We start from the raw sequence: 24,627 nt of genomic DNA, 5'->3' as shown, positions 1-24,627 counted from the left end.
CATAGACGAAGGAGGGATGATTGATTTTTTTTTTCAGTTTCTGAGGAGGAGAATATGAAAAAGTCTATAACATGTTCATATTTCCATCAAGAGTCAATAGACACAAAGAGCGTGTAATCTTCAAAGGACACATTTGCAGCCTCTGAATTTGAGAGGAAACCAGAAATGTTTGGTATTTCATGCCCCCTTTCAGAGACTTTTATTTTTTTTTTCTTTTCCTCGGCTCTTTTATGTTGAGGTGGGTAAGAGGGCTCAGGCAGAATGACAATACCCTTTCTCATAAATAATTTACCTGTCGCTTTGACCAAAACAGAGAAAAGGGAGAAAGGAGGAAAGGCAAAATTGACCACTTCTCCGCCATTTGGGGGTGTTTTCTTGATGACTGTGCATGTCCTATCTGTGTGCAACACACACACACACGGACACATGCACGCAAGCACACGCACACAAGCAGACAAAGACGGCCTCACGGCAGGGTGAGGTCTGACAGCGCTCTCCACAGACCAGCTTGTGTTGCTAAAATAAGGCAGTCTGGAAAGAGGTGAATTCCCCTTGAGTGGGGCGCAGTAGAGCACTAAAAGCTAAGTGGAGATGGAAAAAGCCTCTAGAACCAAGGTAGAGAGGGAGAGATGAAAGACTAGTAGAGGAGGAAAGGAGCTGAAGAGGAGGAGAGAGCTGTGGGGGTAGTTGCTTGGGGAGAGTGCAGGAGCAGAGAGGCATATTCGAGTATATGCATTTTTGGTGGAAACATTTTGTGGCAGGAGATACAAACATCCTAATCGATTTAACATGTCGGACTGTTAGACTTTTTCTCATTTGGAATTTGATCATTTCGCACATTCTCACACTTTGGAAACATTGTTTCATGATTGACATCCGTTATCTGATGGATGGATCGACATAAGGTCGATGCACTGTATAATATTTCTGCAGAGTTTACAGCATTGCAAGCCAATTAGCTCAACCGAAATCTGCACTAAAAAGCCTTGCCTGTATAAAGATAAGAATGCATGCCGGGCAGGTATAACAATAACAATATGCTTATTGTTGTGGTCGTCGTGCTGTTTTCAGAAGAATTCCCGTGTCTAATTTTCTGTCCGGGAAGCATTTGACCTCGAGTTGGTGTCTCTGCGTTCTTAGCCTGTGGTGTTCTTTGTAGCAGAAGCCGCGGACAGATGAAACAAGGGAGTGACTTAATAGGGAACTTTTGATCTATTGGGTTCACAGCAACCAGCCTCCCCACATACTTGAACTTCAGTGTCACTGCCTATAATCTCGCTGCCCTCGCTCACACTGTACATCCCTTTCCCATTACCAGCCTTTGTACCTCTGCAGGAAGGCCTGGCAAATAAGTTAAGAGGCAGTAACGCCTTGTCTGCACGACTTGAATGTTTGTTGAAACATGCTGGATAGATGGATATGTGGCTTTATTCATTTGCAAGGACGGACATTTTCAAGGCAGCTGATCTTAAATTGAGTGGTGGGAGCAAAATCCTCACTTGACAATTCATCTTCTTAGTATTGTTGGAACTCGGAACTGACAAGTGAGGCTTTGTATGCGTGCGGTCATGACTGGGTTATGCAGCAAAAACAAGCAAGCCAGAGGAGTTATGCTCCGTGTTGTATGGGGCTTTTATCCGCAGACTGCTGACTTTACTCTTGCAGCCAAAGTCTTTTTCTGGCCGGCTGTTCTAATGAAACGACAAGTCTGATGTCGACTCAACATGGATGCTCTTCTCACCATGTCGCAGTACCGCTGTTTCAATCTCACGGTCGGTGCGAATATGACAGAGAGTGAGATATGGGTGCATGAGCACGACGGTAAAGGCAAAAAAAAAAGCCTGTAAACAACTTTTGCCTGATCTCAGAGTCACATAGTTGTTGCTCTGGGAGCAGCAAGAGACCAAAGATAAGTGATAAGACGAGGGTGTCTGACGGGAAGCACTCCACATACTGTTGTTTTTCTCTTTCCATCTGCAAACTGTTTTTCCCCTGCAAGCCACTGTGTGTGTGTTTTAGTGGGTGAACGACTGCCACAGTCCTATAGCCTCCCAAGAGAGCTCACTTCAAACAGACTTGAGAAGCATTGCCAAGGGTTCACTCACTGGCTGCGTGTATGTGTGCACAGCGCACACATTTGTATCCATACCATGCCTCCAATTTACCTTTTAGGTCCCTCATCTGCTCTGCTATCTCTCTTTTCATTCCACGACACACAGAGATTCGGATCAAAGTATCGCTGCTAAATGTCACATCACATTTAATGCTCCTCTCGTTGTCAGGTATAATTACACAATGATGTCTGTTGAGCAGGGGATAATGTGTCCTCCCCCCAAAAAAAGTTAATGCTGATAACAAACAAACAACACCCCTTATTGCTGCCGGGTATGTGCATGTGCTGTCACCTCATATCAGAGCTTTTATACAGAATTACAGACTCTTTTGCCCACTGATGTTTGCTCAACGCAACATTTGGTGAAAAGAAAAAAAAAAGGAAGTGGAGGCCTTGAAGCGTTGTGCTGCTCCAAATTAAATAAATATAAATACAAAACACTTTGAACAGTGAAATGGCATTGACTCAACTCTCATTACGTTTAGGTATGTGTCGCTAGACGTGAACAGCCATGTGTGCAATTAGGGATGTGAGAGAGCAAATACTTTTCTCGCGCAAACAAACAAATACAAAAGGGTGCAAGGAGGATTTGTTTCCCTTAGCATATCACAAAAGTGTTGCAGCACACAGGACCAAACTATGAGCCTCGACTATATTTTCATTCCTTCTCTCCGACTTCTTCCCTGTTTGGAATGTTTTCCCCCTGCTTGCATAATTTTTACCCATGTATTTCACCTGCTTCCCACATTCCACAATTTTTACGTCATAGAAAAAAAATCCACAATTTCAAGTACAAACCTTGAAGAAGTCGGTTTTGTTTTGCATTGGCAAGCCATGTTCAGATCGTTTTCCGTTCGCGTTCGTCTCAATCGTCCTATCATCTGAATTCCACCCTTCTACCCCTCCAGTTCCTCCTCTGCATGAAAAAAGTGAGAGGTCTACCTGCTGGATAATCCTGAATTACATACCTAATCCTCTCATCATGTTGGCAAAACACACACACGTACACGTAAACATTCACATAATTGTGTGTGCTTATGTGCCTCACAGTTGCGATGGGGAGGTTATGATAACATTCCATGCATTGTTAAGTTCTCCTCTGATGGCTTTTGGAAATAAAATGTAATCTTAGCGGAGGGGTAGCTAGCATTGACTTCCGAGCAACTTGACAGCAAACAGCGGGCACGATGGAAGGTCCCAGTAGAGGTTTGACAAGCTGGTGAGGCCTCTTTTTGGGCCGACCGCCAAGGAAAGAAGGGTGATCAACTTCTTTGGATGATGCAGGGAAACGTCACAAATTGCCCTTGGCAGTGGTGGAAGTTAACAATCAATCAGCTTTTAATGGTGAGAAGCTCAACTTGAGGTGCGGGAAGTGCCAAACTAAAGATCAAAAGGCATTCATGCTGATGATAAAAATACGTATCATCTGTTGGCCATTTGAATTTATTTTAGATGAATGTTGGAAATATATATTGAGACAAGCATTCGGAAAGACCTTGTTACTCCCAAATTTTCACCAGTCTTGCTGCACGTAGCCTCTGCCCTTAACAAATAGTGAGTGTTTTTATTATCAGTTCATATGATTGTGTGTGTGTGTGTGTGTGAGAGAGACTGTGTTCCTGACTAGCCTGCAAATAGAAGGCGTATATTGATCAATAGCAATCCCCGGCGAGCCTTCTCAACAAAAATGGAAGCCCACCTGAGCTGACATATGGCCAATGCCATCGCTGCTGCATCAGGCTGAAAGCAAACTTGTGCACATGAACACGTACGCTTTCAGACGTCCATCAAAGATGCATTAGTGGAACAAAGGCGGAGAATCACAATGTCAATGCGAGAGCTCAACAAGGAGAAGGGAATACGAGTCCAACAGCCACACTGTCACATAAATATCATGTGAGACGTGTTTAATTTGATCATCGAACTCATTTCACAGCCTCTTTTGGTTCATCGTGTTTCTTTGTTCAGTTTGACCTCACGGCGAGTTTGTGTTTTCATACGTGCGCACATATTTCCAACATCAATTTGCAAGATCTTCCTACGCTATGCTCTTGAAAATATCCTCTGCATTATCTATTTTTGACTTAAAAGCTGCAAGGTACCTGAGCGGATTGAGGGGCCATGTCGCGCTGCCGTGATGCAACGCTCTAGTGTCGGAGCTGCTGTCCTCAGCCTGTCCCTTAGAATTGGTCTCACATGAACGAGGTAGTGACAGTCAGTGAGGGAAACACGACCTGGCGGCATGGGGTGACTCAGTCCAGGCTGGAGACAGGAAGGCTCTCCTCCTTTTTACATGTTTTTATTGGAATCACAAAGACCCCGAAGAGAACGTTTGTGAGAGGAGGAAGGAGGGTAGATAGCACAGAGAACGAAAGGGGTGAATAAGGCAGTTAAGGAAGCATCATGGAGTCAATGCTTAGGGGAGAAGGATATTAAAGCTGAATAGAAGAGTGAAGAAAGTGTTAAGCGGCAGCAGCAGCGTGGCAACGGTGGCAGCGGAAAATTTGTTCACAAGAAGAATGGAACATGCAACGGTTAGTTGGGTTTCAAGTTTACAAACAACCGTGGGATGAGTCAATGACTCACTGCTGTCATCTCAAAACCCAGGGGGTATAATAAGTCTACATAGATGAACAATGGCACTTCTTAGACCCAAAAAAAAAAACCTCCTTTCCAACTCAAAGTCTGGGATCAATTTTTCACTTGGGCATGACTGAAACTGAGACACTTTCATCCGTCACACAGTTAGCCGTAGCATAGATCGATCACTTGCGGAGTTCGTGTTGCATGGCTAACAAATGGGATCGCGCTGCATGTTAGTGTTGCAGTGATTGAAGATTGGACGCTTTCCATCTTACAGATAAATTAAAGGAAGAATGGATGATGAATGGGTGTCTGTCTGTTTGTCTGTCTATCCATCTAAAACTGCAATTCATAATTTATGCTACAAACATGTTTTTTTTTTTTCAAATCCACATTCATTGGCTATTAATGCTGCTTAATTCAATTCAGTTGACCTCAATTGTATTTTTATTTCGCGATCATTTTCTCACAGGATTGTCAAGGTTACACCCTACAACCCTAAACTTAATACACTAAAACCCAGAACATCCCGCTCTGCCTTCACGGAGTGAGAATCCTTGAATGGAACCAAGATTTGCTCACAGTGTAGTCAAATCCAATTTGTTCCATAAATCCGGAAGTGCGTCTAAGATCAGATTGGCTTTACGGAGGTCCACCCATCAGCACTGTCTTCCTGTACGGATTGCATCGATTGCTGTGGTAAGAGCAGAGGACAGTAAGTAAGTGTCTTGGTCACGGATAATAACAAAATAACCAAAACTTTTGAGCAGTGGGAAAATGTGAATACAGTGAACCCTCGCTATTTCGCAGTTCGTTTATCGCGGCTTCAGTGCATGGCAGATTTTTTCAAACATATTTATAAAAAAAATATTTTAAAATCACATACATGGAGTACAGTACTGTATATGTTGCTCTATGTGACTCGCTGTTGTTTTGCTGACTTTTGCAGCTTCTCGCGGCCTGTTTGCGGAAAAAAGTTAATCGGTCGCTATTTCGCGGATTTTCGTTTATCGCGGGTGGTTTTGGATTACTGTACAGCATCGGAGCCATACAAGCACTTGCATTGTGTGGTTGCAGCGCACAAGCGCTCCGCAGTATCACAAATGTACAACTACAAAAAGCAATGCGGAGACTGGAAGTCCATGTTGTGCGTGCGTGTATATCGAACAGAAAAGAATGGAAACTCCTCAGAACAAATTCCAGTTTAAATAATTGCATAAAGGAAGTCATATGACATTTCTAACTACAACTTGTATAAAAGCTGCACTTGAAGAAAAAAAAAAAAAGAAATGTAGTCATCCTAAAAAAGTAGCCGTCCTAAAAATCCCATGATGCCAAGCAAAAATGCTCCTGAGAAGCTATGCGCAGCATAAAAACCAATTTGATTAGATGTTTAGTTTTCGGGCGATGCCACGGCATCAAGGATGCATCTTACATTGTGTGTGATGTTGCATTCGATAATCTTGGAGAAAACTGCCAAATATTGCTGATCCAAAGCAAAAGAATCTAACGATGAGTGAGCCGCCTTTGTGTGTGAATTCATTGAGAAACGTACTGTTCAAACGTTTAGTGTTTTTTTTTTTCTTTTCTTTTTCGGCAGCGCTTAGAAGAGTGTGAATTTTTGAAGATCAACGTTCACACGTAGAGAGTGCAGAACATGATTAGATGGTGTCAGCCGAGGATGGAGGGGTGCTTTGAGGCACAGGAGGAGTGGGATGTGTTAAGGGGTAGGTGACACACATGGCAGCGCCACATGCAGATGGCACACATGGATGAACAGCCACCGTGGTGAAGCATGAAATCGGCCACCTCGCTGGACCCCCCCATAGCCCCCCCCCCCCCATTCCGCAACCCCACATACATACACAGACACACTGAGAAAAGCAGTCAGCCTGCCAATCGCCTCACCCAAATCACCACTGTGAAAATTAAAACCAACACACGTCCATGCAAAAAAAAATAAAAACCCTATAACCACCGAATACCCCCCCCAACACACACACACACACACACAGTAATGGCAAATTCCTCACTACAGTTATGAGGAGATGAATTTTGAGTAGATGAATTTTCAGGATCTGACGGAAAACTTCAACAATTCCCATTCTTACAAGTTTCTCATGATGCTGCTACAAACAAGATAGTCTTGTTGGCTGACTGCATTACCATCAGAATGATGTAAAACCTCTCACTTGAGCACCCGGCGAGAGACTGGACAGATTGGACATGCAAAAATGATGATCAAGATTTCAACCGTGCTCTCACAAACACAGAAAGGCAAATATAACTGCCAGGCCGCATGTATAATGGACAACGGTACAGGTGCTGATGGTCCTGAACACAATAAAGTGTGCTGCGTCTCGGAAGGACACAGGGGGGCTGAAAGCAATCTACCAGTTGACCTTGAGGAGGGAGGACAAAATGTGTGATGAAGGGAAGAAAAAAAGCCAACGCGAGGAAAAGGAGTGAAATACATAATCTATCTCCAGCGGTGGATGGAGCAAATGCTTTTAGGTGATTGAGGACGAATCAACCTCACACGCCGGATAAACCGGAAAGCATGGAGAAGCAAATTTTCCTCATGCAGAGCGCAATAGAGAAATTAAAATGGGAAAAAAAAGAAGGCGTTAAAAAAGAGGATGGAGAGCAGTGGGTGGAGAGGAAAGCAGAGTCAGTAAACAGGCCGAAGACGGTGCAAGCGCCGACAGACAGTGAGTGAAGCAGACAGAGACAGATGGACGGAGTAAAAAGAGGCAAAGCCAGAGAGTACAAGAGAGCGGCCTTTGTAGATGACTGTCACTGTTCACTTTCGAGTCAGCATTGCCTTTTAATGACTCACGACAAAATTCTCACACTGTGCATGTGTGTGTGCGCGTATGACCCACTAGTTTTATATCAGAGATTTTTTTTTTCACCATCTGGTCCCACACATGCTAATTTTTTAGCCGTGACACGCACATTTCAAATGATTTGCTATTCTTCCTCTCTCATGCATTGTGCTTCCTCCACTTCCCTTACCCTTTGCATATCCCGCTTCCCCATATTTCTATTTATTTCTATATTTCTACACTGCTCATCCTCATTAGTGTTTTGGGTGAGCTGGTTTGGGCGAAAGATGGGCTATACCCTGACATGTTTGCCAGCCTATCTCTGTCTCTCTCTCTGTATATATATATATATATATACAGAGATAGGCTGTATATATCTCGTCAGATTGCACACACAATATATATATATATATATATATATAGATATACATAGATAGATAGATAGATAGATAGATATAGATATAGATATATATCTATCTATCTATATATATATTATTTTATATATATATATATATATATATATATATATATATATATATATATATATATATATATATATATATATATATATATATATATATATATACATATATATATATATATATGCGCACACACAAACTGCATAAGTATATCATTGAATAAAATGCATCAGTATGTTCAAACAAGTGTCTGAGACAGTGGAAGAGTGGGAAGAGTGAGGGATGTCGAGAATGTGTGCACTCTCAGCACCATAGGTGGCCATTAGGTGGAGCTGGTGCCTGACAGAGAGAGGAAAGGGCAGGCTGGACAATTGAAGGACTTTCCTCTTTTTTCCTCAATTGCTATTATTAATTTATCTTGCTGAATCTGTTCTATTTTTTGGTATACGTGCTCGTGCTATACTGTGTCAAAATGCATCATTTTATGAATAAAATGGTGAAACTACCTTTATACAGCTTAAAATGATCCGATGCTGAAGTAAAAGCCAAATTAAAGTTCTGTAAAATTCCATGCAAAGACTATTTTTCCCATACCCAAAACTGCATGAGACCTTTCTCATCTTTGTGAGAACACACACAGAGACACACACCTAGGCGGCATGCACGCCTTCGTACTGTGCAAAAAATGGGGGCTCCACCTCGAGGAGGAAGTGCAGGTGACCACAGATGACACTCTGTCTGTGTCACTCTTTTTTTTTCCCGCTGTTTCTGGTGCACAGATGGGCTCAATCACACCTATTTCTCTCTCAGAACGCCCTTGGACACGTTCTCATTCAGCATCGGCATTTATTCATGTCTGTTTTGTTTAGTGTCACAAATGGAGGTGGTTGATCCATCTGTCTTCATTTACACAACAAGTAAATTGGGAGCATGAGTCGAATTAAATTTATTTCATACATGTGACATTTGAGGTAACAAGTGTGGATGGGGGTAACTTGAAAGCCAATAGCAAAGTCAACTACTAATCTGTGACCTGTCTCCATTGAGAACCAAGTCAGAACCCTCCCAATTAGTCACCATGGATACCGCAGGAACTCTTCAGCCTACCATGTCAATCATGGCAGCAATCAGAAACTGATATTTATCAACCTGTGGAACTGTGAAAATGTGTGTGCATGGCTTTTATTAATGATGTTTGTCAGATAGGCACGAGTGCCACAGCTGCTGAGAGAGTGTGTGTCATGCTGTTGAGAGCCTGAAAGTCTTATTTGATTGGCAAGTGCAAGCTATCGTCGCCCACTCACAACACAATTGATCCGACTGTCTGAAACACATTATCGGGGGAGGAGGGGGGGACATCAATGCCAAAGCACACTAAAGAATAAAAATACATTCAAAAAGAGCCAGCTTTAGTCGATGTCATAATGTTTGATCAGTCTTGAATTGAAACGCCAAATAACTAAAAGTAACCTTGTCGACATTACACTGAAGTGCCAACACATTTATTAATTAAATCAAGAGAAAGAGGGTAATCAGAGCCCCGTACTTGAGCTACCTGCCACTCACTATACTTACAATTAACTCAAAAGGTGATCACTACAAGGCTGGAGGGCACAGTACACACACACACAGCACAGCGGCAACTTCAAACGAATGGCCAAACCGCACACACATGCACATGCACTTGCAGTCTATTGAACACTCAGATGTCAATCAGAACTTTAAAGGGCACATCGAAGCCAAGTTTGTCTGCGCGCACTTGCACATGTACTCACTCCACACACTCAAATGGCAATGCACAAGGCAAATTTAAAAAAGAAAAAAATCAAAAACAGAGTCGACAATGTGAGGTATCCCCAGCAGCACATTGGTGAGATGAAATCAAGGCTCTATTGTTCCTGACGATATTGTCGGGAGACACCGCAGTTATATGTCAAATTCCCATTACAGCACAATAGTATGGGACTGCTGTCAAGTGTCTGGGGGTCTTACCTGTCTCATGAGAGAGGGTCTTTGTTCTTCCTGTGTTGCCCGAGTGATGCATCGCTCTGCACTTCTATCGCTTTGTGATTAACCCTCTATACCCTTACGTCCTCTCCTCTCCTCCACTCCGCTCTCGTCAGAGAGCCCTTGTCTTGTTTCTCAATGTTTGTTGCAACCCGTTTTCTTGCACTGTCTGCCCCCTCGCAGTTCTTCTATTTTCTCTCCTTTCTGTTTGTTTTGAGACAAGCTTTGAGAAGCTGAGTCCACTCGCTGAGTGCCAGAGTGCTGCGCGAGACAGGCGGAGGGAAAAGGAGCTTCTACAGAAGCACACTCAAGCAGTGTGGGACAAGACACTAAAAAACACGTGGAGCTGTTGCACTGCGGAGACGAACGCTGCACATCAACATGCTTCAGGCAAAAAAGATCACCACGGAGCTTGGTGCTTCTACCCCCTTTGCCAGGAGACTGCACGTATTTTTGTCCCACTCTCACTTCTTCTCCTTTTTAAGCTCAATCCAACAGACAGCAAGGTCAAGGCGGGCGCGGAGGACTAGATGGATGAGGAGACACTCGGAACAGAAAAGGGAGAGACTTTCAGCCTGTGGCAGGCAGAGCAGAAGGGAAGGAAAGATGTGGCTGCAGCTCCATCCTCCATCTGGTCGCGGCTGAGACTGAGAGCAGACTCGTCGAGCACACGCTCCCCGCTCCCCTCACCCCCCACTCTCTCTCTCTCTCTCTCTCTCTCTCTCTCTGAAATCTAGTGAGATGCAGAGGGAGAAAGAGCGACTGTGAGAGCTAATGAGTGAGCCGAAGGGATGGAGGAAGGGACGGGAGACAAAAACAAAGGAGTGTAGCCTTGAGAGAAGGGCGAGCAGGTGACAATGGAAATGTCAGAATGCTAGGGACCAACAGAATGTTTGCTGGGGAAGCAGCAAAATGTTGACATCATTTAGGATAAGAAATAACAATACATTGAGAAGAGCAAGTGATTGAAGACTGTAGGAGAGGATGGATCACAAGGAAAAAAAAATAATCAAATGGCAATAAGGACAGAGGGCACCGCAGATATTAGCCAATGTTATGTCAGATCTCTCATGGGATTTACAATCCAGTCTCAAAATGACCCAACATGAATTTGAATAGAAAATATCACTCAGTACAATCTCGAGAAACAACGTAAACGCTGCAGTAAAGGGTGCACAAATCAGCAAGCTACCAATTTCATACAACACATGACTTTTAGAAGATGATCAGATACATGATGAATAAGCTGGATCACAAAACATTGATCTATTGAAAGACAATTCCATACGATGAAGATGAGCAGCAACACTTGCCATCATGCTTTCAAGTGACTTGAAGTCCCCCTAATATCCAGCAGAGGGCAGCCATCCTGTCCTGTTTCAACCAGTTGGCTGATGTAACTTTGAATTCATCATAATAATTGGACGCTTTGTGGGGGGAAAAAAAAATCAAACAAAAAAAGAAACCCACACTTGTAACATAACATAACAGAGACTATTGAGAAATTCAACTCTTAGCCAGGAATTATGCATTCAGACAACCCTCTAAAAAACATGTCAACTATTCCGTGCTTCTGGCACTGATGTGGATGATGAACCATAAACAGCAAAAGATGAATGACACAGACCTTTAAATGGACAGTGATTGAAAGCAGAGAGAGCAATAGTCAACCCTCTTCTAACAGCAGGCCGACATCTGAAGAAACCATTGGACAAAAGAGCATGTGCGTGTGGAGTGGAAGAGCCATTGAAAAATGCCAAGCTCTGTGCCATGGCTGCAGAAGGCCATTATTAGCCTCATTTGCGACCTCTTCATGTGACATTGCCAGATATCATCATCTGCGGCACCCCGGCGTGCACATAGGTGGTTTGTATGTGTCAGCACGTACGTGCATGTTCACACATAAATATGTGGGGATCAAGCCTGCCATGAACACATACAGTTCTGCTCCCTTGGTATACACAATTGAGTACACAGGTGTTGAGACTAGATTTACAGCAGAGGCGGGGCAAGGTGGAGGGGATAGGGGCGGGGGTAGGGGGGGAGTGGTGGGCGATTGCGGCTATGACTTCATCCCAATAAAACTGAGAGTGGCGCCCAGGTAGGCTCAGTGGGAGGCGGCAGATTTTTAGATGAGGTTTACATCAATTTGTCATGATGAAAAACTCATTCGAGACAGAAACAAATTGCTTTCTTGACAACACCTTGTAATACTCTATCATGAGCACATGGGCACATTCACCTCTCAACAGCCCCCGCTCGGCACATGTGCATCCGCATGCGCAGCATGCATGGCATCAAAGAGTGAGAGATGTTCTTCATCAGGTTATTCATCATTGCCAACCTGCATTGTTATGTCTGCACGTACCCCTAAAATATTTTGTCTACCTGTACAATTCAGGCTCCTCCTCCCACTTGCCACAATGACTGGTCAACTTATTGTTTTTAACAGTTGTATGACATTGAAAAATAAAACGCTAAGGTGTATCAGCGATTGTTATCGTTCCCTCGTCTTATGTTGTCCAAAGTTGATTGTTTTAACACAATTATATTACAGGGGTGCTGCTCTGAAACCGTGTATATATGTGTGTGTGTATATATATATATTCATTCATTCATCTTCCGAGCCGCTTGATCCTCACTAGGGTTGCGGGGGGTGCTGGAGCCTAGCCCAGCTGTCTTCGGGCAGTAGGCGGGGGACACCCTGAATCGGTTGCCAGCCAATCGCAGGGCACACAGAAACGAACAACCATTCACACTCACACTCACACCTAGGAACAATTTAGATTGTTCAATCAGCCTGCCACGCATGTTTTTGGAATGTGGGAGGAAACCGGAGCACCCGGAGAAAACCCACGCAGACCCGGGGAGAACATGCAAACTCCACAGAGGGAGGCCGGAGCTGGAATCGAACCCGGTACCTCTGCACTGTGAAGCCGACGTGCTAACCACTCGACTACCGGGCCGCCCATATATATATATATATATATATATATATATATATATATATATATATATATATATATATATATATATATATATATATATATATACACACACACACACATTAAGATTATTATTATTATTTTACTGCCCATTTTTGCTTAAAAAAAAAAAGTTTGATCCAGCTCACCCCCTCCCATCACTGTTTTAGAGCGGTGAGCACCAGTGAGGCATGATAATCTCGCTCCTGCCATGTGGAGTCAAAACGCGTAAGTGTAGCTTGCTTTCTGTGACCTTCTATTACAGCCTTTCAAGAAAATCGGCATGCAATTTGGTTCTCACTGCAGGGGTTCCTTTTCTCTAGAAAAAATGCTGCGGTTTTAAGAGATGTCCTTTTCCAGATATCAGGGTTGCCATTTGGTCATCATTTAAAGAACCTTTATCACATTTGGTTTACTCACAGACTTCTCTGAACATTTTTTTGTTTTTGAACGGATGGCTGGATGGATGCCGATGACACTTTGATTCTGAAAGTGGTTAATTCAATTTCAGGTTTTTTGTCATTGCAAGATTATCTATTTTAATTCAAGTCAAACAGCAAAGATAAACTATCGTGTTCAACCTTGGCAATTCCACTGTGTTTGGTGTTTCGTTTACGACTTTTGGATAATGTTCTCCAGTCGCCACTATCCACCCTGCAAAAATAATTTCCTCTGTGATACTTTTTCTCCTCCTTCTCTCGCGGTTGCCTTTTCCAACACCCCCCATCTCTACGTGCTCCTCCCCTTCACCTGCCTCCTGAACTGAAATACGGAGGAGAAGAAAAGGAAGGAGGGAGAGAGGGAGGGAGTGAGAGTGGAATAGATAGAGAGGGAAGGTGTGCTGTAAAGGTGCCCCCTTGGGTTGAACATGGTCATTTGTCATCAGGCTGAAAGCTTAAGAAAAGACTAGTTAACCTTTACAGCGGATCCCCGTGAGACACAGGAATAAACACAGCAAAGCAAAATTCCTCCTCCCACCGATGTGTTGGCAAACACACACACACAAACACACACACACACACACCCTTGCAAGACCCTTACAGCACGTTTTAAAATGCACGATCAATAGTGGGGAAAACATTGCAGAAGAAGCCACCTGCACCCTTGACAACTCTTCTCCCTCAAGAAAGCGTGGTTGTCTCGGAAGTCCTTTTCCTTCGGCATACTTCATCCTCCCCCATCCTCATGATTCCCACAGCCCACGCAGCCAGAGTAATTAATCAAGTTGTGCTAATGAGCTATTAACTAATAACAGACTGACGTGCCTCTGCCTGCATATGCGCCCATTGGTGTCTACGCAAGCATATGAGAGTGTCACCAGGGCCACCCCTCAACACACTCATGTGATTAATAAGGTTAAGCTCTTATTAGGCAGGGGAGCGCGAGATGTAAACCCACAAGCCCCTTGTGCATGCATTAAAAATGCATGCACAAATACAAATCTCTCAATACTTTCATCAGCATAACTGATGTTGGCTTCATCTAAAGCACAAGTTAAGGAAAAAACAAACTAGGGCATGGGAAAGAAAAAAAAAACCCTCAATTGTTTCATACATTTCACCATAGATTCATTATAGTACCAGTAAACCGACACTAAACGTATTCAGTCTACTTCATCATCTCAACACAGGTGAATTTTTAAAGTGCTACAAGTGCTAGCAATTTGAAATTCTCGCACAATTGTAGATGTTCATGAATGATGATATTGAGAGAACTCTTACGATAACAATTTATCAACTGAGGGATTGATTGATTTAAAAATAGGAAGGAGGAAAAAAAAATAATCAAAACAATGGCCTCTAACCTGGTAATCACTTTCTGTCCTACTCTGACTTTCACGGAGTACAGTGCCATGGACAGCAATACAAAAGGGGCATCTCTCTTTTTTTTGGGGGGGGGGGGTAAAGAAGACTCAGACCGATGCCATTGTTTTGACCACGCACAGATTTAGGCACACATACAAACATGCACAAACACAGGTACAGAAAACCTCTAAATAATAGCACTGAAACATTGCAAATGCCAGCGTGTGCACAAACATGATGTGCAGTTTGTGTACCGTTACAAATATTCACTTCTCAATGTCTCTGACGCAAACAGTGTGTCCCTATGGAGAACGTTTGCTCATATCGAGACTCATTTGCATTCTTCCTTTCCCCTCATGTTTTCGTGCGTGTGCAGCTTCAGAAGTGAACAGCTGCTTAATGGTCATCGCTCTTCAGAGACGGGACTTGGGGAGGCACATTGAGGGCTGGGGGCCAGCATGGTTTGGTGAATATGCACACATTCACGCACACAAACACACACACACACACACACACACACTGGCACAAACACACACAGAAACTCAAATACTTAGGCCGAGGCACACAACAGGTATAGGCTTGATCAGCTCTGTAAGCAAATTGTGACCATTGACCAGATGTTTTCCTTCCCAAAAGTGACATTGTAGCATTTTCATGCTGTTTAATTTTACTACAATGGAAAAGCAAGACTTGCACACTTAATAGCAGCCTATAAGAGACAAAGAGTTGGGTTCTCAAAAATACAGTGGTGATAGAAAAGGTATTAATAAAATAATGTTAAATATTGATGTCGCTGGATGTTCCAAGCAGCTGATTGAGGGCCTAATTCTGTGCCAGGCTGATATCATTGACATCTTTGGGCTCTCTGAGCTAAATGCATGGATGGCTGCGCAGAAGGAGCAGTGGAGGGTGTGTGTAATTCCTCATTTAAAAAGCAAAAAAGGGGGGATTGAAGCTGGATTTTGTGGAGTACAGGAGGTTGAGTGCTTCCGATAATTATTGGGACGGCTCAAAATTTGGGCATTTTTGCTTATTTTCCGTGCACCACAACACAAGAGTCCATGTCCCCAAAAGAAAGAAATGGGCTTATCCTTGTTGCAGCCATTTGACTGCTTGACTTGAACAGCATTCACACACACACACACACACACACACACACACACACACACACACACACACACACACACACACACACACACACACACACACACACACACACACACACACACACACAAATGCCAAAAGAAGGGATTTAGCAAAGTCACAAAAGAGTACGAGAACAGTCAGTGCCTCGTAGTGTGAAGCGTGGAGAGCCGTCATGGCACTTATTTGCCCAGCAAAGAAGTGAATGTTCTGCTATTTATTTCATTTATTAAGCAGACATCTAACTGCTAAGGTAAAGCTACAATAAAATAATAGTTTTTGATCATGTAACTAGAAAGTAAGTATTCTCTCTACATGTGGAAGCATGTCCAAATTTTGCTTGAGTTTTATGGTACAGCCTCCAACGATATCTCTGGTATAAACTAGAGTACCGGTAGCCGTTGAGTAACATTCACAAGTAAAACAGAGGAATAAAATGCCAAATCACATCAGGGGTTAGGCAGAAATTAATTGATTCATTTTATGCATGCGGCTAAAGTGGATCTGGTTCAGGCCAACAACTGGATCAAAGACAATGATCGCATTTTCCAAATGAACATTCTCTCTTCAGCTACCGTATTTCAAACAGTGACTGGAGCATTTCTATTATCTTGAATTATGGCCACTGCATCAAGTGTGGCCCCATTTTCCAGCAACCAAAAAAGCTATTTTCTTTGTCCCTGAAAGGGAAAAAAAAAGTTCATTTGAGTCAAAAATGTGTTAAAACCACTTGATATTATCTTCAGGGCCCTTATTGCCTTTTTCTTTCATTTCACCATCTGTGATTAAAACTTTCAGCGATTTCATTTTCTTCTGTATAAGAAGAAGTCATAGAAATCATATATATCTAACACAAGAAAGCTAAGCAGCTTCATGCCAAAGGTTGGACCATTATGTTCATGTTCCTTGTCAGAACTCTCCTGAGCCCACTTGCCAATTGATGCCTTTCAAACTTTAAAAGATGTTGTTCTTGTGCCAAAACAAGAATGCATTGATATTGACTGAGCCTGAGACAGGAGGAGCATGGAGGCTTTCAAATGTCTTTCGCTTTTAGAGAGCGTTTGTCTTTGTCAAAGCAAGCTTCAGGCGGCTTCAGAATGCTAATGGTTCATGATGTGGAAAAAGGTGCCGCATTCAAATGCTTTATCAAAAAAGGTCAACCCTCAGTGAGTGGCCATTTCCAAGACACAGCCCATGTGAAAAAAAAAGAAAGAAAAACAAAGAAGTTGAAGTCAATTCACATTCTACGGGTCAGAATATCTAAGTTTATCTCTCCACAACTTAAAAGATGAACACTTTCTTTTTCATACACACATTTTCCCTTAGCTACCATATCCTTTAAAAATGACAATATCTGAGATGTCTGAGTCAGGGATGACAATGGCTAGTGATGAAAAAAAGCGGAAAGGGGCGTGGCCTGGACGGGCGTGGTGTGGCCACTTACAAAAGTGGCACTAAACATGCTGAAGATGAAGTGTATTCAATTTACACACTATCTGAAACTTGAACAGAAGAAAAATCCCCAGAGTGTTCACTATTCTTTCAAGTGAAAATTTGTGCAATTTTGCTGATGCATTCCTGGTGAGCACCAATATGTAACTTCAAATATGCCGCTCAATATGAAAAGAAAAAAAGGAAACACATTCCCTGTCATAATTAATATTTGTTCATTACACACTGTACACAGAGCTTTACCGGCAAGATCGAGCTTTTTCACGAAATCCGACACAAGTACAATGGTTCCTCTTTACTGTTTCCTACTGGGGACACCGTCAGCTTTCTATCCAACCAGTCCCATCAAAACATGTTTTTCAGATCTATCTGACGCACATTAGCTTCGTCGCGAGTCTCGATAACATTCGGCATTCGGGGGAAAGGCGTTTAGGAAGGCGAACACGGATTGGTTGTGATTTGCATTTGCCGATATAGCGACCAATCACAACAAGTAAGACATCATACACGTCCATTCGCAGTGTGTTTACAATCGGAAGATGGAAAGACTGATCGGGAGAGCTCGTGAAAACTCGACGATAAGGTACCTGACCCCCCCCCCCCTAAAATGTTCTCAACGGAATTAGACGATGCACAAAAATGTATCAATTTAAGAAATAAAACGGCGGATTTCCGCGTAGCCGCGGAAAATTGCCATCCATGCTGAGTAAATATCATTTGAACATACTTTTTGTTAGTTTCGGGAAGAATCAGCAACTTTCCTCCCTCGTTTTTGTTTTCTGAACACTACGCCCTGTCGGCAAGAGTTGTATGCATCAAACCACTGGTCAATTGGACAGAAACACCACAAATGCAGTTCAGACCAATGCATGGTGCTGATAATGAGAGGCAGAGTTTGGAGGAATCAATAGGACAAGCAGGGGACATCGGAGCTCTAACATGGCGACAAATGACCTCCCAACATCACAGAATTGGTAAGCCTATGGGGGGGCCAATAAATAAAAAGCCTGGATTGTCAGGCTCAAGAAGGCCTGAGAAATGGTAAGCAAGATCAAACAGAAGAATTGATGGCCTTGTAATTTTGTATTTTCTGCCCTCTAAGGATGATAAAACTCTCTATCGGGATTTTAAATCAGACTCCAACAAGCATCGCCGCAACAAACCTGTCACGGCTAAGTAAACAGCACAGTGCAAACAAATGAAAAGACCGTGTGAAATGCTTCTCGACATGAAAGATACACAAATTCAAAGCCGAAAGAAAAGTTTTCCCTCATAGCTAAACATCATTTTTAGTCATTTGGAGAGACAAAACCAATAGACACGCAAAAGTGAATTTTGAGATTATAATGTGTTTGTTTCACCAACTAAGGATGGAGGAGCTGCTTTAAACACACAAGACAAACAGACAACCTGGGAGAGGAGAATTCGGTCATGGAGAGGAGGGCTGCACGGGGAGGGATGGGGGTAGTGGGTGTGCAAATTTGTGTGAGCTCACTGTCTGAATGAATTGTGCATGCTCCAAATAGTTATCTTTAGTCGATAAGTAATTTCAATGTGCGAGCCTTGTAGATCACACAACATTAATTCCTTCCAATTAGACACGCTTGAATTCCCAATAAAACGTGAAATGCACAAAAACATAACACAAGTATGAGATCAACTCGAACAATGGGAGAAAGTGAGAGGGGTGAAAAAAGGGCCACAAATGTGTTTGAGCGTTTCTGACATTATGATACACGAGGAGAGAAGGCACTCCCAAAAGGAGATGTATAAAAATAGGGTTGCACCTTTCCCCTGACACTTTTCCTGTCTCCCCATTTATCCAATCACGGCTTTCTCATCTCTCTCCTCCCGCTCTCCCTTCACCTATGACTCTCGTGCTGTTCTCTTATAGCGGTTGCGCTCGCATGTTTTTTTTTCTTTTTCCTCTCAGCGTCCTTCCTCCAGCCTCTTGCTCAGAGCAGCAGGTTTCATTTGTCTTCATTTCATAATACTGTGTACACCGGATCGATTCAATATGAAAACAACCACATAACTTTGCATTTTTTTGTGAAAAACATGCAAGGCGCACACCGCCTGCATTTGCTGTGTCGCATTTACGTGCGACACAGCAATGGCAAATTGACAATTCGAAGAACACTGGATATTTCTATTTCATGAAAAATGTGAATGTATATACAGTACCGTTTTGGTTATTTACAGTTTGTTGTGGCCAGGGAGCATTTACTAGGTAAGATGTTTATGCAGTCACACGCTGAATTTTTGCTGCAACAAAGATTTATTTAAACAGATCTTTAAAGGAAACACGTGGTGGAAACTACTTTTTAATGGCTTGTCTCCCTGGAGTGCCTGCCCTAGACCATCAAGTGTGAAATTAAACAATCAAGTCCATCGTTTGTTATCTGCCTATTTCCGAAAACGTGACTGAGAACAAGCTGTTTGGCACTTCTGTCCCACTGTTACCTAACAGTGGGTCTCATTTTCATGACAACTGTAGACCCTCATGAAGTTTCTGAACAAACCAAAACCAAAAGGTAAGCAGAGCCGCATGGGTTTTGCTGGCTGCACAGAAATGATTGCTCGTTCATGTTGCCCACGCGTTGGCAGAAGTTATTTGTGGGCCTTCTTTTACCCCTGCCCTACCCATCTGCACATACACTGTGCATGGGCTCTGCTTCCACAGATAGAAACTACTCAACTAACAACGCCTAAGCTAAAGCCCTGTTTGTCACTGTCATGAAAGCAAGTCTACCACTGACCCAGCAGTACTGCGGGCCTATTTGGGACAGGGTATACAGTCGCTTACTTGAAAGAGGCAGCTCTAAATTGAAAACATGCACAGGATGTCACTTTAACTGCAAAGTATACGATACTTACGACTAGACTATTTTCTGATCATAACATCATTTCATTCCTCTCAAGCATTACAAGAGACAAGAGCACAAACACCGTTATTGGAATCGATGCAGTCCGCTTTTTGTTTAGAAATAAAGAGATGTGTTGAGTTCAGCAATCCTGTTTTCCTAAAGACAATCTTCCTATGTCATCTCTCATATGTCTCAGTTTTTTTTCTGATGAACCTCTCTCCCCCTTTCTCTGCTGCTCTCTGGAGAGGAAAAACAAATAACTGTCAGGGTCAGGTTTCCAGATGAATTCCAAATGACTCTGAAGGGCAGAGGGGCCAACCAATTTTGTCAAGAGAAAATGCTGTTTCATGACACACACGCACTAACATGAAAGCTAGAACACAAGTGGCATTACATGAATGTGGTCCACTTGATGACCCCCCCATGCGGAGAGCAGCTACTTTTTGAATCAATACTGAATTTGAAGTCGGCGACTCTCAAGGTGAAGAAGGTGAGTGAGTGCAAAACATGTGTGCACAAATCTGGACAGGCATGTGATAGGCGCCCGCTTGATGAGTGTGATGCTTTAAAGCTCAGTCATCAGTGAAAACAGCTCCACAGAAACTTTCCATAAAATAAAAACATCAATTTATCTCTCCATGCACAGCTCAATTTTTACCCAAGATGAGCAGATCACTCATTTTTCATCATATCAATCATTTTCATGCACCGTTGTCTGTCTGTCAACCTCGTCCACTTCGGCTCTACCTCGATTCATCCATCACGGCTAAGATAGAGCTTTACACAATCCAGTGAGTAAAGGTACAGGTTAAATCGCTCGAGTATTTCTAATACTGTGTTATGGTTAAGACAACGATGTGAGCTCTATATTCGAAAACGGAGAACAAAACGGTCATATTTTGATTTTCATTCTGGTTCAAGCCTCGTTTACATACTTGGGTAATTTTGCAGACAGCAGTGCTCCAGGCTGGGTGTTCCGGCAGTTTTCTTTTTAATGTCCTCGGCACACCTGACAGTTTGGTGGCTGAAGGTGGACTACATTTTACGCCCCTAGGAACAAGTGTAAGTTGGTGGTGGTGTGATACGATTTTGATCGGGGCACAGGCAGACAGATTCCGCGGTCCGTGTACGTGTTTGATTAATGCCATTGTTTTTGATTTAGACATTTGGCAGGACACATCATGATTATGATGATGGTTATTCTTCTTATTATTATTACCGGTATTATCGGTGGGACGCTGGTCATCTGGATAGTTGGCAGTCGCAGTGTTACAGACACACATATTTTCTAACGGTCCTTCTTCATTCGTGCTTCTTCTGTGCACTATGTATCGAAATTTAGCACTGACATTTTAAAATTTGGGCAACCCGGTGGTCTACTCATTAGTGCGTCTGCCTCACAGTGTGGTGCAGGGTTGGATTCCTGCTCCGTCCTTCCTGTGTGGAGTGTGCATGTTCTCCCCGTGCCTGCCTGGGTTTTCTCCGGGTACTTTGATTTCCTCCCACATTCCTAAAACATCCATTGCAGGTTGTGGAACACTCTAAATTGTCCCTACTTGTGATTGTGAGCACGAATGGTTGATTGGATGTACCCCACCTATTGCCCGAAGACAGGTCGGAGAGGCTCCAACATGCCCGCGACCCTCGTGAGGATAAGCGGCTCAGATAATGGATTGATGGAGGGATCTATATCTTTACTATGGCCTATTCCTGAAATTGTGTAAGATAAGATAACCTTTATTTGTCCCACACTGGGGACATTTGCAGTCTGCATCAGCAAAATTGTGTGTGGTGGGGGCGGTGGGGGATAGAAAAGAAAAAACAAAGTGTTGCATGCACAAAATAAATGTTTCAGAAAAAGAACTGTACATAGTATAGAATGCAATATGCAGCAAATAAGTTGCATATATGCATCTCATGCATATTGTTGGTTCTGAAGGGCCAGGTGATAAGACATGTAATGTTTGATTCGGCGCTACATCTGTGACTTTGTGACCGTATTCACAGGTGTTCCAAATTTTAATTGCGGCAAAAACACTTGACCGCTTATGAAAACTATTTAAATGATGAAAACCAAACCCCACACACCGTACACTGGTTTCTGCCGTGTCATTAATGTTTAGAGGGCCTTAATGTTTTTTCTCTTTGATTTTGGTAACCAGATCAGATAAATATGTGTGCGAGTGTGTTTGTGTGTGACTGCGTGTGCAGCCTGTGTGGATGTGTAAGCGAGAAAGACAGACGGAGAGCAAGGGAGCACGAGAGAGAGAGCAATTCACCTTCAACACATTTGCCGTGCAGGATGAGCCTCTGCTGTGTGTCTGTGAACTGCCAACCCTCTATCATCCTCCTAACACATGGCCTCTGTGGAGGGTGTACTGTATTTCATTTATATACTGTATATATTTTTTATTTTTATTTTTTGTGTGGATACTGTAAGAGGTAACGACTCGATTATAAGAGAGAGCCACAGATCGAATTCCACTCTAAACTTAGAGCTCGATGTGTGGGCCTGAAAACACAAATTGGGATTTTGTTTTTAATCACATGACATAGATCAGGGTACGGGGCGAATTTGGACGCAGGTGTGTGGGTGAACCAGGAAGAGTGAGTAATCTCTCAATTTTCATACCTCTTTCATCCCACAGCAGCAATCTTTCGAAAGGTCCTTAACGCACAGAGTCAAGAACACTCAGGCCTAATTGCGAACTGGTTTGTGTGTGTGAGAGAGAGTGAGAGAGAGAGAGAGAGAGACGGTTTGGTGGGGGCTAATATCACATACACGCTGTTATGATTTAATCAGTCAGGTCCACATATTTGGATAGTGACACCATTTTTATAATTTCTTACTATCCCATAATCAGACTAGATTTCAAAAAGCCAACTGTTGACCTCTCGTGATAGCTTCCTTGAGTGCTAACAATAAACCCTCTCATTTTTGAATGATAGATCCAGGCATAGCTTATCTGTCTCCTCAGATGTCTTTTGAAAACAGAAAATACAGAGAAACGAATAGCAAACTGTTGTCAAGAGCAAATAAAAGCTACCTAAATGTAAAAAAAAAATAAAACTAAAAATAAATGAGTACTGCTTTTGGAGTAAGAAAATTCCCAGTTCGTCCCTGAAAAGGTAAAAACGTAGGGTGAAGTTGAAGGGGGGGAAATGTGACAACTGAGAAAAATAAATTTGACACGATACAAAGGATTTGAAACTGAAATAAAATTGAAAGAACACGTAGACAAGCTGCGACAATGCTGGTTTCTTCTTTGTCCTCTCGCTCTGTCTTTGTGTTTGGCTTTGTGTTTGTCTCTCAGTGAGTGACCTCATGCTACTGTTTTGAACCATTTGTTTTGGATTAGTCCACATCACCTCATCGATGTCGGGTAGTAACAGTGTCAGATGTAGTGCCATGATTAGTTTAACTCGATTTTTTCCGGTGCATTGTGTTCACGTCACTGCTTTCAACGTAAAAATTACTATTCAGTAGTGAAGCTACGTTCGTGATTCTACAATACAATAGAGTCGAAAAGAAGCTGCATTACGCCTGTTTGAGAACTTTTCGGTTAACCTTCACCCGGTCCTTTTATCTCTCATGCTCGCAATTGTATATAACTTCCAGAAGACAGCATATTCTCAGTTGAACTATTTAATGAATGACAGAATGATGGGGAGACAACCGTGGAAGCTAATTCTGCCAGATGCGAAACAACGTCTAATTCAGGGTGCCTATTATGTCGATCGTGATCGACCGGTAGTGCGAGTGCGCCGTAACGGGTCGATCGCTGGAGGTTGGTTGATCGAAAATCGATCTTTTGGTCCAAAGAGTTTGGGCACCACTGGTCTAATCTGTCCAAAAAAGTTCCTATTCATGATACTCCTGAACAGCCCCCACACAGGAAGGTGGTTCAGGAAGTATTAAGTCACCCAAATGGCAGTATGTCACTTCCCAGTCCTATCTGGTTCCAACTAGGTATGTGTGCAAGGTTAACGATTGATAGCAAGAAGCTTAAAGGCTACACCTTAACAAATTTACATCACTTATCATGCCCTGACAAATCAGTTCCAATGCAACCCAAAAGAAAGCTCCTGCCAACATCTGAGAACACAAATTTGAGGGCTCTTGAGGTATTTACAGAAGGTAGCACAACAGTTCCGAGCTAAGCTAATCTTCATATAGTTTATTTCATTAGATTTTCGATGCTGGTCAAGTACTTATTTGACTGCTTATTTGACTTATTTGTTGTTTCAGAGTCCTGTTGTGGCCGTTCTTTGGAAAATAGCAGTTCTGTTCAAAAATGCAAATGCCATCTGATAAAAGATGCTTTGTCTGCATGGTTTTCAAGTGGGGAAGAAGAGACTATCCTTTTGTTGCTGATTCCCATTTAGAGGCCCTTGATTGGCTTGTCGCAAAGATCAACTAGGGACG

At 42.7% G+C, this 24,627-nt stretch overlaps 3 protein-coding genes across 19 annotated transcripts in view; 2 read left to right on the top strand and 1 right to left on the bottom strand.

Moving 5' to 3' along the window:
• Positions 1–9,970, top strand: part of eif4ebp3l (eukaryotic translation initiation factor 4E binding protein 3, like) — a 132,266-nt gene extending 122,296 nt beyond the window's left edge. Inside the window, exon 4 of the mRNA XM_052058487.1 lies at positions 9,960–9,970. The gene's annotated coding sequence lies outside the window, so the exon portion shown is untranslated. The remainder of the gene's footprint in view (positions 1–9,959) is intronic.
• Positions 1–24,627, bottom strand: part of tenm2a (teneurin transmembrane protein 2a) — a 215,081-nt gene that overhangs the window by 100,412 nt on the left and 90,042 nt on the right. For 2 of the 16 annotated variants that reach the window (XM_052057410.1, XM_052057416.1), the window contains exon 1: positions 9,936–10,635. The exons of 13 other annotated variants lie outside the window; for them this stretch is intronic. In XM_052057410.1, coding sequence (XP_051913370.1) covers positions 9,936–9,987 — 52 coding nt within the window. In that variant the 5' untranslated portion in view covers positions 9,988–10,635. Of the gene's footprint in view, positions 1–9,935; positions 10,636–14,030; positions 14,337–24,627 lie in introns of those variants that run through there. One more of the 16 variants, XM_052057412.1, reaches the window with a different exon arrangement.
• Positions 1–24,627, top strand: part of cnot7 (CCR4-NOT transcription complex, subunit 7) — a 256,938-nt gene that overhangs the window by 142,610 nt on the left and 89,701 nt on the right. The gene's annotated exons all lie outside the window — the stretch shown is intronic.

Source organism: Hippocampus zosterae, chromosome 1 (assembly GCF_025434085.1).
Source record: "Hippocampus zosterae strain Florida chromosome 1, ASM2543408v3, whole genome shotgun sequence".
Classification (NCBI taxonomy): Eukaryota; Metazoa; Chordata; class Actinopteri; order Syngnathiformes; family Syngnathidae; genus Hippocampus; species Hippocampus zosterae.
Note: the sequence above shows the minus strand (reverse complement) of the source record. Positions and strands in the feature narration are given on the sequence as shown.